At 41.7% G+C, this 12,311-nt stretch overlaps 1 protein-coding gene across 3 annotated transcripts in view; it reads left to right on the forward strand.

Annotated features, from left to right (window-relative positions):
* Positions 1-12,311, forward strand: part of LOC144524681 (matrix-remodeling-associated protein 5) — a 36,654-nt gene that overhangs the window by 2,389 nt on the left and 21,954 nt on the right. For 2 of the 3 annotated variants that reach the window (XM_078261112.1, XM_078261114.1), the window contains exons 2-3: positions 6,882-7,007; positions 8,020-8,156. In XM_078261112.1, the coding sequence (XP_078117238.1) occupies positions 6,921-7,007; positions 8,020-8,156 (224 nt within the window). In that variant the 5' untranslated portion in view covers positions 6,882-6,920. Of the gene's footprint in view, positions 1-1,072; positions 1,217-6,881; positions 7,008-8,019; positions 8,157-12,311 lie in introns of all 3 variants that reach the window. The other variant, XM_078261113.1, reaches the window with a different exon arrangement.

Here is a 12,311-nt window from a genome sequence, read left to right on the forward strand (position 1 = left end):
TCAATTCAAAACAGCTAAGTTCAAGCAGTCAAAAAACCTACCCAAAGCTCTTTATATTGTGGTAAAGTCTGTCTATTAGATCATAGCTTTATATTTAGTTATAGTTCTATGTTCTGGACTACAAGTTCAGTATATTCGTTTAAGGCAGAGATCTTCAATAGGGGGTCCTGGAACCCGATGGGGTCCTCAAAGTCACTGCAGGGGGGCCTCCAAAGTTATTGTCAAATTCATAAATTAAAATGTTTTAACACAATTCTAACATATTATTAGCAATTATAAACTCACTGATGATAGGCTTACTGGTCTATATGTAAGGTAGTCTCTAAGATAGCCACCCACAAATACAGTTAATCATAAAGATTCAATGTGCCACATGTATGTGTAACATTAAAATCATGCCAAGAATTATTATTTGAATAGCTTAGTATTCTATGCAAAAAAGGTATGTATAAAGGCTTTAGGCTGCCCGACATGTTATTGTAGGCCCAGTTTAATATGCAACTTCATTTTATACAATATATGTAGTATATATCTTGGCTTAAAAAAACGTTGAAGACCCCTGGTCTAATGTATAGTACGGCCTTTGCTGTTTCTGCCCATCGTTCATTCAATTATTTTTTGCTTCCTTCCCTTTCTCTTCGTGATAGCATGACGTTTACTCCTTGCATAGTTCAGTCACTGCACATGTTTAAAAGTACAACACAGAATAATTGGATGATAGTAAGATGGAAAGAAAGCCCATATGGAAAGAAACAAAGGAGTGAAGGATGAATTGCGGCAGGACTTAAGGAGTATAGGCGCCATGTACCAGTGAGCATATGACTTTGATAAGAAGGAGGTCGGACAGTGTAGTGCTTTGGCTCTTTCTCTGGAAGTACTTTATCTCTGTCTGGAAGAGTATGGGAGGAGTAAGTGAATTGTACAGGAAAACCCTTTTCTCATCTCCTCATCTGTTTTCTCTTTATATTCTGCTGTCTTCTCCTCTGTCATACCTCTCTTCCCTTCCTTTCCTCTCTCTGTCCCACCGTTTTTTTTACCTTTTCCTCTCATTTCCTTTCCTGTGTCTCCAAAGTGCTAACACTGGAGTGCTGGTAAAGCCATTAGTGGAGAGCAGGAGCAGAGAACCAACTGGCTGACAGCGTTTACCTGTGATCAGCATAACCCTTGATACAGGAGGCTGACTGAATGGACACCTTTATTGCTCTGTAAAGTCAAGGTAAGAGCTGTTGCAGCAACAGTCTTACCTGAGACATATTATAAGTGAGGGTCGCTGAACAGCTGTGTGTAACACCTTATAAAATGCATCCAATATCCTTTTAACATGTTGTTTAAGTTATAGAACTGATGACCACATTTACACAGACAATGTGGGACATTCATTGTGCGCCATTGGTATAGCCCAATGTCAGATACATGGCTTTTTAACAATGTTAAGCTTGAGTTTTTATGATCTTGGAAACAAGGTGGCAAAGTAATTATAGACCTGAAGCCACACGTTCATGCTCTTGTGACACAAAGCATCCCTCCTGCTGCTGGAGTATCATTGACCACAACAATGAGCTTCTGTTCTGTAGTTGATCCTGACCTATGATCCCCCTGTGGAGGAAGCAAGAGGAGAGAGGCTTTCCCGCTGTGGATCCATAAATATTAATCATATTGGTTGTTAAAGCGTAACTCTCGCCAAAATGCAACCTAGCGTCTTTTTGTGAATGTACCCGAGTCAAACTTTCGTTTAAATGCATATTTAGGATGGAATCGCCACTTTTAAGATTTACCGTATTTTCGTTATTTGGTCAAATGGCCTTTTGAATGGGAGTGCTAGGGGCACTTTTATGCTAGCCTCAAAATAGCTATTTTTAAAACACTAAGAAGGCTCGACACAACATGAGACTTTGCTCGAAGTATCACCAGGGGCTCTACACTTTAACGAAAGCATTGACAACATTGTTTGTGTACCCAGAGTTTACTAAAAAAGGTTTTGAACAACTCACCGTAGGTCTTGTTGTTTCCGGCCGTAGCCATTTTATCAGTCAAAAACAATCGATTTCCGAATGCAACATAACAGGGAGGAGAGTAAAGATGGAAAGCTCCTAAAGCTTAGTTCCATATAAATGCACGGATTATTTCTTGTTTTGTCGTTATTGAAAAACAATATTGACCTCGTAGTTGAAAAAGGAGCCTCATATGGAGTTCGTTCGTTCCCATTCGGATATCGACTCGTTTTGACTGCCGAGGTGGCAGCGGCCGGAAGCAACAAGACCTACGGTGGGTTGTTCTAAACCTTTCTTTTTAGTAAACTCTGGGTACACAAACAATGATGTATATGTTTTCGTTAAAGTGTAGAGCCCCTGGTGATACTTCGAGCAAAGTTTCATGTTGTGTCGAGCCTTCTTAGTGTTTTAAAAATAGCTATTTTGAGGCTAGCATAAAAGTGCCCCTAGCACTCCCATTCAAAAGGCCATTTGACCAAAAAACGAAAATACGGTAAATCTTAAAAGTGGAGATTCCGTCCTAAATATGCTTTTAAACTAAAGTTTGACTCGGGTACATTCACAAAAAGACCCTAGGTTGCATTTTGGCGAGAGTTACGCTTTAATGCACATACACGCAGTGAGTGCTCATAATTTGAGCGGGAAAGTTCGTTTTTGACATTGTACATAGCAGTTTGACAAAACAAACTTAAATTAAAGCTGCACTCATTTATATTTTAGATTAACAATGGTTCAAATGACTGTTTGTGAAAGGTTTTGCTCATAGTGACGAACCAACGGAGAATTATCATCCGACTACAGTTCCCCTCAGCTCTACTGAGCTTTTAAGTTTTTCAGCTCACTGTTTTGGTTTACCAGTAGACAGTAGTACTATATAGTGCCCAGCACGAAATGTCAGTCTGACAAAGTTGACTACTAGCTAACATTTGGATAGCGATTAGCGGATTAAAAAAAACCCAGATATGTTTCTCCGGAGTTGATGGAGACCAATAACAGAGCTAAAAAGAGAGTAAATATTAAACTGGAAGGTTATAATGAGACAATGTTGTGTTTACTGCATGTTTCCACTGCCCCCAACTGGCCAAATCAGTTAATGGAGGTTAGCTTTTTTTCAAATGAAAAGCTCAAGAAAAACTAGTAGATGGACCTTAAATTAACATTGTCAAATTTTAGGAATGATAGTGTCCCTCGGTTGGTCCTCTACTTTGGAACAGACTGAAATATCTCAACTGTCTCCATAAAGATTTGCCAATTGTTACAATGCTAAGCTATCCTAGGCTTGTTGAACACAAGTAACATCAATACCCATGTTTTCTTTTCCATGCATGATGCATTTAACGTGAGAGTGAGACCTAAAGAGGCCTGGATGAGTGTATACTTTCCTACCTAAGAGGGATTGTGCTGTGTTAAACTGACTCACCCTGCCGGTGTTTCAATTTGCGCTCCTGAGCCAGGCCGTCTTGAGCGACCTCCGCTCCGGGTCTGCTTTCCAGCGTCCTTCAAAAGTTGTGTTGTGGTAATCAAGAAGCAAGACTTTATGTCCGACTTAGGGTGAACAGTCATTATTTTGGTGACTTTTGTCATGACCGAAAGAACAAGATCCAGGGTACAAGCGCGAAATGGGTTTCCTCAGGAGGGTAGCTGGCGTCTCCCTAGAGATAGGGTGAGGCTCAGTTATCCGTGAGGAGCTCGAGATAGAGACCGCTGCTAGCCTTGCATCGAGAGCCAGTTGAGGTGGTTCGGGCATCTGGTAAGGATGCTCATCCTGGGCGCTCCCTAGGGAGGTGTTCCAGGCACGTCCAGCTGGGAGGAGGACTCGGGGGAGACCCAGGACTAGGTGGAGGGATTATATCTCTAACCTGGCCTGGGAACGCCTCGGGATCCCCAGCCGGAGCTGGTTAATGTGGCCCGGAAAGGAAGTTTGGGGTCCCCTGCTGGAGCTGCTGCCCCGCGACCCGACCCCAGATAAGCGGATGAAGATGGATGGATGGATGGATGGATTGGTGACTTTTCATCTAGTGCCATCATCAGGTCAAAATTGTAATTTGTCCAACACTACAATCTGACAAATGTTGCTAACATGCTAAACTAAGATGGTTAACATGGTGAACATTACAGTCGCTATTTGCATGTTAGCAAGCCTCGCAAAGCTACTAGCGTGGCTGTAGACTCTTAGTCTTGTTGTAACCCAAACAATGTAAAAAACAGTAGGCTAAATAGAATTCCCATTCACTCTGAAATCATCACATCTTCATTTTGCAAAGCCAACATGGTGTGTGTGTGTGTGTGTGTGTGTGTGTGTGTGTGTGTGTGTGTGTGTGTGTGTGTGTGTGTGTGATAATGAATATCAATAGCACATCGTGATCCAGGTCAAACTGGCACTTTCCTTCTGTCTTTCTGCCACAGATGTCAAACGCATGCACACACACACACACACACACACACACACACACACACACACACACACACACACACACACACACACACAGCTGTTAGGTGAATTATCCCCTCTGCAAGGAGAGAACACAGAGAAAGAAGAGGAAACCAGAAACCCCAAACTGGCCTCTAATGACTTCAAAATATGTATGTATGTGTGTGTGTTGTTTGGTTCTACCTGTGAATGCTTGTCTTTCTCTCCCTCCACCCATTCCTCTCTCCCCTCTGAGTTTGGTAACTGTGTGTGTGTGTGTGTGTGTGTGTGTGTGTGTATAATGTCATGAAAGGAGCAGGTTAACATTTAAATCAACATAGTGAGTGCCAAACCACCTGGGGGTGTGTGTGTGTGTGTGTGTGTGTGTGTGTGTGTGTGTGTGTGTGTGTGTGTGTGTGTGTGTGTGTGTAATTGGTATGTAATGTCATGAAAGGAGCATGTTAACATTTAAATTAACATAGTGAGTGCCAAATCACCTGGCACTGTAGAAAACCACAACTGCCAATGTTAAGTGGTTATTTTCCACTCTTGTGTTGTGTTGGATTCTAAAGTATGAGTTTGTGCTACCAGAGTGTGACTTTGCGTAATTAGTCCTCAGTGCTGACAGATGATGTGTCTATTTTTTGTGTCTTCAACTAAACATATATTCCTTTGGACAAGATTATGTTGGATAAAAGAAGATTTACACTCTGCTGAGTCCCCCCCAAGTAAAAGTGTAGTGAAGACGGGCCCAGATCTCTCCTTTTCCCTTGCTCTTCCTCTCCTCTCCTGTTCACTCTGTATCACTCACTGTGTGTGCAGTAGCAAGTTCAGACCAAAGATTCCCGATGTGATGAATCCTGCAGCTACTTGCAACGCTGTTTACACCAATGAGACGAGACAAGACGGTGTATCATCTTCATATTAATTGACTCTTTGTACTTAGCTGTCTAACTTTCGACTTTTGTGTTGTTTCTAAATATGAATGTGGATAACGTGAGCGATAGTGAGATGCTTGCTAGAGTTGCGTTTCGAGTGAGAAATCTGCAAAAATGTTTTATTTCTCTGATTTACTGCTTTGTTTTAATGCCGCCAGGCGCTCTCTCTCTCTTCAGTCACTCTCTACCTCGCTCGTCCACAATCGTTAGGTGTGCACGCGGGCGCTTGTTGAGCCTCTGTCTCTGCCTTTTCCAGCTGACAGTTTGTGAAGTATAAATAAAACATATTATTATTTGGGGTAGCTTAGGAACATTTTGGGGTAGCTTTGGCTTTTATACAAGCTAATGGACGTTAATATTAGAGCTGGCCTGTTAGGTTACGTTACAAGGCTCGTAAACATTGGCTGCGCTGTTTCTTACCTTGCTCTACGTTGACTTTACTAGTTCCAGCTTCACCGTTACCACCTTTTTTTTTTTAAATATTTGTTTAGAAAATCTCTAAGGCCTCTATTTTCTTCTTCTCTTCTTCTCTTTTCTTTCCTTTTCTGAGCACTGGACTTGTGCTGACCCGACATTTTAAGCGTACTGAACTTCAAAACAAATGATAACATCAAATTTTGATCAGTGGCCAAACCACAACCACAATTTTTGTGTTGTTGTATCACATTTCTTTCTTTCTTTCTTTATTTTTTTCCTCATCTTACATTTGCAGCTTGGGCATGTGTAAAGTGGTTATTGATTGTTCTGCATTTTGTTACTCCTTATGTAAATTTTCTCTTTCATTGTGTCTAATCTAAGCAAAAAAATAAATCTAGGAGTTAGTTATTGCCGTTTGAAGAACTCATCTGGTGTCAAAAGATGAAGTATCAGCTGAATATATATGTGTATACAATAAGGGCCCCATGTTTGTGAATGTGGAACTCTTTTAATATAGGTAATATCTAAAGATATTAACTTGCAAAATACTAACAGGAACAGAAGAAATATGAACAATGGCTCACATGACTACTTATAAGTGAAAGGGGTCACTGGGTTAGACTGGCCACTCTATTTGAAATGGTCTAGAACCGACACTGTATAAAGGTAGCTAGTTGGAGCATTTAGCAGCTGGTCAGATATTTCCCTCAAGAGATGTTGGAGACCAAAAAAACATGCAAATGAATTTAGCTCTATATCCGCTGGATGTGTAAACCTAATTTTAACTTTACATTTTTGACTGTATTGCCCCATCCACCTGTCCATCCAAAAACTGCTTCTCCTGATCAGGGTTACGAGGGGCTGGAGCCCATCTCATTATGCAGTGGTTAACAGGTATAGTAGAGTAGACCTTGCACAGGTTGCTAGTGGGTCACATCCTGTACCATCATCATCTACTGTGCACATGGATCAATAGCAATATGACTATACTGAGTCAGTCGACCATCGGGTACATTAAAAAATACAATCCACTACTTCAGCCATGAAATAAATCCTATCTATGTTACAGTATGTTTAATTTTTGTTGACAAATGTACATCTAAATCACTTCATCCCCTCCTGCAGGTGTTTCAATGACGTAAACGGTCAGAAGGCCATTCAGTCATGGCGCTGTGGTGGTGCGCCAACATCTTCTGCAGGTTGGCTGCAGCGTGGTTTCCCCTGCTCTTCTCATCACTGCTATGGCAAACGGTAATATATATACATAAATGTATACATTGATTTGAATATATCTTGATGGAACTGGGCACAGGAGAGCACAATGTTAAAGGAGAATTCCGGTCAATTTCAACACATAGCTCTGTTGTTTGGAAATTTGGAGTGCTGGAAGTAGCAACAAAACCGAAAACAATCGGTGCTGCCTACACCGTGTTATCCCCCTGCTAGCGTTAGCACCCAACAAGCTTAAACAGGGCAAGTTTTAAACGTGTTTTTAGCCTCTAAACATGCTCAAAATGTCATTACAAGTGCCTACCCATGTGCAGTGATTCCTTCCGAGTGAACACAGTGAATCTGACTGCAGTAGATGTGACAGAAAGGCATACAAGTTGTGTTAATCCAGCCAGTGCTCATACCTCTGTTTATTTCCTGTTTTCCGGTCAAGTCCACACTAGTCGATTGTCGAACTCATAATAATATATATCAATATTCCAGTCAAATTTGCTGCGTTCCCTCGGAAGGAATCGCTGCACATGGGTAGGCACTTGTAATGACATTTCGAGCATGTTTAGAGGCTAAAAACACGTTTAAAACTTGCCCTGTTTCAGCCTCCTGGGTGCTAACGCTAGCAGGGGGATAACACGGTGTAGGCAGCACCGATTGTTTTCATTTTTCTCGCTACTGACAGCACTCCAAATGTCCAAAAAACAGAGCTACTTGTTGAAATCGACCGGAATTCTCCTTTAATACACCTGGTGTATTTTATGTAAGCCCCAAGTCGATTCCCTTCACTTAATATTGATCTCTGTCCAAACTGTCTGTCAGTGCCTACACAGGTCTGAACTTATTTGTTTGCTTCTCCTTCTCATCTTTTCTGAATTTCTGAATTTGCCTCTGCTGCTCACTGCTTTCTCATACCTTCCCTCATTCATCTTCTCTGCTCGCTTTCATTTCATTCCTACCCTTCTCCATTCGATTGCTTTCTGTTGTTAACCATTCCTCTCATCCTATTGGCCCTTTCTTCTTCCTCCTCTCCTCTCTGTAGATCTCCCCCATACATGCCATCCCATCCTGCCCCCGGAGCTGTAGCTGTCCCGGCGTCAAAGAGGTCCACTGTACGTTCAGACACCTCACCACCATACCAAAAACCTTTCCTAAAAACACAGAGAGACTCAACCTCGGGTAAGACTCAATCACTTGCACACTGAAGCATTGAGACATTGTCGTCAATGGCAGCCCATGGGGAAGAAAACCAAACCCTCTACAGGAAGTAGTGCGGAATGTGGAGTAGGTGATTTTTCAGAGAAGTGTTTTCTTAGGCTAACCAATATCCAACACTGCCTCTAATAACTCACAAACCAAAATGCTGAGGCAAGGGCTTTTTAGTTGTTGAGGCTGTTCTTTTGTATGCCATGGATCCAACAGAGGAATTACTCTCTTGCCTTGAAGGGTGGGATCATGAAAACATATTGCTGCTTGCCATCGGTTTATCATACGTTAACCTTCCTTAAGAACAAAAGGAGCCAGTTTTACACCAGAGAGAGCATTCTCATCAATGAGCGAAATAGCACTTAGCCCATGGTACATTTAATTTGACAACATCTGCTTTAAACACAGAAGATAAGGGCTTAGCACCAGCATTTGCTGAACTGACTCTGGAGGTGATAAATCTCTGGATCACTTCCATGTGGACAGAGCTTTCACTGCCCTCCAGCACAGCGGAAAAATAGCCCAGCCACTGTTTTGTATATAACAAACTGCCTTGTCTAATAATTGGCCCCAAACAATACATATTTACATGGCAAACTACTTGGCAAGCACGGCCAGAGCTACAGCATTGTTCACAGAAGGCGTTCCCATTCGCATGTGGGGCTCTATTGTGGGAACAGCAATCACTGCATTTCAGCTGCATTGCATTTGGGCTTTAGCTCTCCAGCTCTTCATGACTGGATAGAATACTGTGATGTAATAAAGCATTTGAGTTGGTAAAAAGCTACGATGCGTTGCCAAGCTACAGTCCATAGGAGGTAAACTGTCTCCATATACAGCACAGTGGGAACAGTAATGTGGGAGCTATTAGTAATTTCTAGATCATCTCTTGTTCTTGAACTACAACAGAATGCTATACTGTTTTTATAAAGCCAGCATTACACCGCTGGGACTACATTAGGAAAGGTTTGGCAACAGCAAGCGTTTAGAATTAGAATTAAATTACAACACCACCTTCAGGTCCAATTGAATAAAGAAATAGATTCCTACAACTATAGAGCCTTCTCGCATTTGTTTTATGGATCTGATCTTAAGACATATTGCAGAGTGGAAAGGAAACCCATACAGCACATGTAAACAGACACATGGCATATATCATTGCACCACATAATAAAAAAGTTATAAAATGGACACTACATGATTTCCACATGGCAGCAAGTGAGAGGCTGATTCCACATTTCTATCCACTACAGAACAGCAACTGTATACAGCAGGCCTATCAAGCTTTGGATGTCTCTACTTTGAAGCAGTGTGGGGTTGTAGTAAAAAGTTACTCCATAAAGGATATGGAGGATGGCGTCTTTTTTTTTAGCCTGTCAAAAACCATAAACACAAGAGAAAAAGTGTAAGGAATGGAAAAAAAGAATGTTTGTCTCAGGCACGCTGGAAGTGCACTCAGCCTTGCAGCCAATTTTGTCCAGTTGCCACTCGCAGTATTGCAACAGAAAATTCCCCTGCGGCCCAAAAAGCATTTTTTCCCATAGGCCATCATTGTAAAACTATTGACAGGAAACCTCAAAATGCAAACAAGGTTGATTAAGACTCCTTCTGTTATGACTTTTTAATCCATGGACTTTTTATATTTGAAAAACTTCCCTTGAGCCGAGAAAAGTGATAAAAAACCTGTAACGTTACTACAATGTAAAGTCTGTGGGCCGAGCGGGAACTCGTGGTCAGGAACTAGTGGCCGTATACCACAGAAGTAAACCCGGAAGCTTCCGAACTTTTTGCCGTATGCACCAGGCGAGCAACTCCATTGAACTTAATAGGCGCCATTTTGGGATCTGGTATCCAGTTATTAGTTTACATCCATGATTTGTCTGCTCTAACGTAAGCTACAAACATTAGCATATCCAGCTAACTGCTAACTAGCTTATTATCTGCAGTAGTAAAGCTAACCAAGGGTTACTTCATACTACATTATTTTGTGGAGTTATGTTAAAGAAAACCATTAATGGTTCAATTCCCCATACGGACCAAAGTACGTTGTTGGACTGGTAGCTGGAGAGGTGCCAGTTCACCCCCTGGGCACTGCCAAGGTGCTCTTGAGCAAGGCACCGAACCCCCAACTGCTCGGGGCACCTGTCCATCGACAACTGCAGCCCCCTCACTCTGACATCTCTCCATTTGTGCATGTATAGGTACTGAGCGTGTGTGTGTGTATTTCAGGCCTGTGTATAATGTGTATTCTAACAGAGTGAAAACATTGTACTTTCCCTTGCAGGATTAATAAAGTATACATTATTATTATTATTATTATTATTATTATTATTATTAAAGTGCCCATATTATGCTATATTTAGCTACAGAGTGAGACATCTCACTTCTGTACCATCTTTGTTGGGATTCGCACATGCACAGTAGCTAGGTAAGGATCACATCAGCTAGCTAGCTGTTTCTCCAACTTCGGTCAGTACAAGGCAGGATTAGCCGGGAGACTTCTTCTAAACGAGGGCGCACTTCCAACTTTGCGTGGAATACCTGTAGAACAGGGACATGTAGGTAGTTCTTTTGTAGATTATGGTGAACTTGTGTGTGTTGTAGCAGTGTTTTGCCATTGAGAACGAGCTAACCGCAAGCATGCTAGCAATTAGCCCCTTTCGGCTAGTGACGTAGAAAGCCGTGCAGATTTTGAACAGCTCACCCGAAGACTGAAGGCAGGACACATTCAGAAACCGTATCTCACTCAAAACAGCATGGATGGGTTTTTTTTCAAAGTTTGTATGCATGTGGAAGCACCAGAGACACCAAATAACACCCCAAATACCAGAAAAAGTGATTTTTCTTTTTCATAATATGGGCACTTTAAAGGGACAGTTCACCCCAAAATCTAAAGTACATATTTTTCCTCCTCCCTGTAGTGCTAATTATCAGAGATTGTTTAGGTGTGCGTGCTCTAGTGTTGGAGATATCTGTCGTTTGTGACAACTTGGCACGCATAGCAACAGTAACTAAGAGGGGTGAGGCTTAGGGAACAGTCAATTACAAAACTGAACACACTGCTGTCACTGCTACTTACCCTCATTGATTTTAAATGTTTGATGTTTCACTTGTGTATGTATATTTCTAATTCCCTATTGTTTTCTGATGGTTATTATTTGTCTGGGGTAGAAGGCGGTGTCTGTTATAATGGGAACAAAGGGAATTTCTCAAGGACACTTCTCAAGGACATTTGGAAGGGGATCAAACCTTTAAGTAACTAACAGGCTCTTACTTTCTAAACATGAGACCACCCTGCTAACTGGGGTCCAGACCAGGGGGATTTAGTCTCTAATTCAAAACTGTTGGTATATGTTCACACCAGGCATGTTTGGAGTGTGTTATTTACAGTCTGGGGCCTGTGTTCCTTTTAGTTTGGAGCAATGGGCTTTGAATTTAAAAATAAACTGCTCTAATAAATGCAGGCATCCATAAGCTTTCAAAAGAACTGCTGTGCTGATTGTTCAGTGGCGTGGAGGATGGTATGGACCACCTAAGCACCTGACATAGTATTTCTTCTTATGGAAAACGGTCAACATACAAGTCTGCCATGATTAAAGCTGTAATCAAATAAACGTTTTCTAGGGATCTCTAATTGCAGGTTCTGTCCCATTGGGAGTGCATGTAATATTTGGTTGCCATGTCTAATTCACTTGGCTGCTGAAACTTACAATTTACATACAGAAGTGCAACAAAGGAAACTGGACTGACAACAATAAAGTAAAGGTAGTTTTACAGTTACAGCCTTGGTACACTTCAAGCTAAGTGCCTGGCATGCTTGTCTAACAGCTTCTGAAACCCCCCTGCACTTTTCACCATGTCTGACTTTGGAGTGCTGTGTCCAAATGTTTGTGTACCATGTGTACCATGAAATGTATTCTGCAAAAGCTTGCAACTACTGTATGCTGATGAAATGCAAAATTGTTATGGTATAAAAGCAAAGCACAAACACTGCCAGGGTTCGAAGTTCAGTTAACATTAAAAATTGAGCGTCAGCGTCAGTTCTGGCAGGCCAAGTAGTCAAGACGCTGCTAACCGCTATTGGCCAACAACACGGCCGCACATCAGCTGTTCAACTCCCCTCGCTGC

Source organism: Sander vitreus, chromosome 10 (genome assembly GCF_031162955.1).
Source record: "Sander vitreus isolate 19-12246 chromosome 10, sanVit1, whole genome shotgun sequence".
Classification (NCBI taxonomy): domain Eukaryota; kingdom Metazoa; phylum Chordata; class Actinopteri; order Perciformes; family Percidae; genus Sander; species Sander vitreus.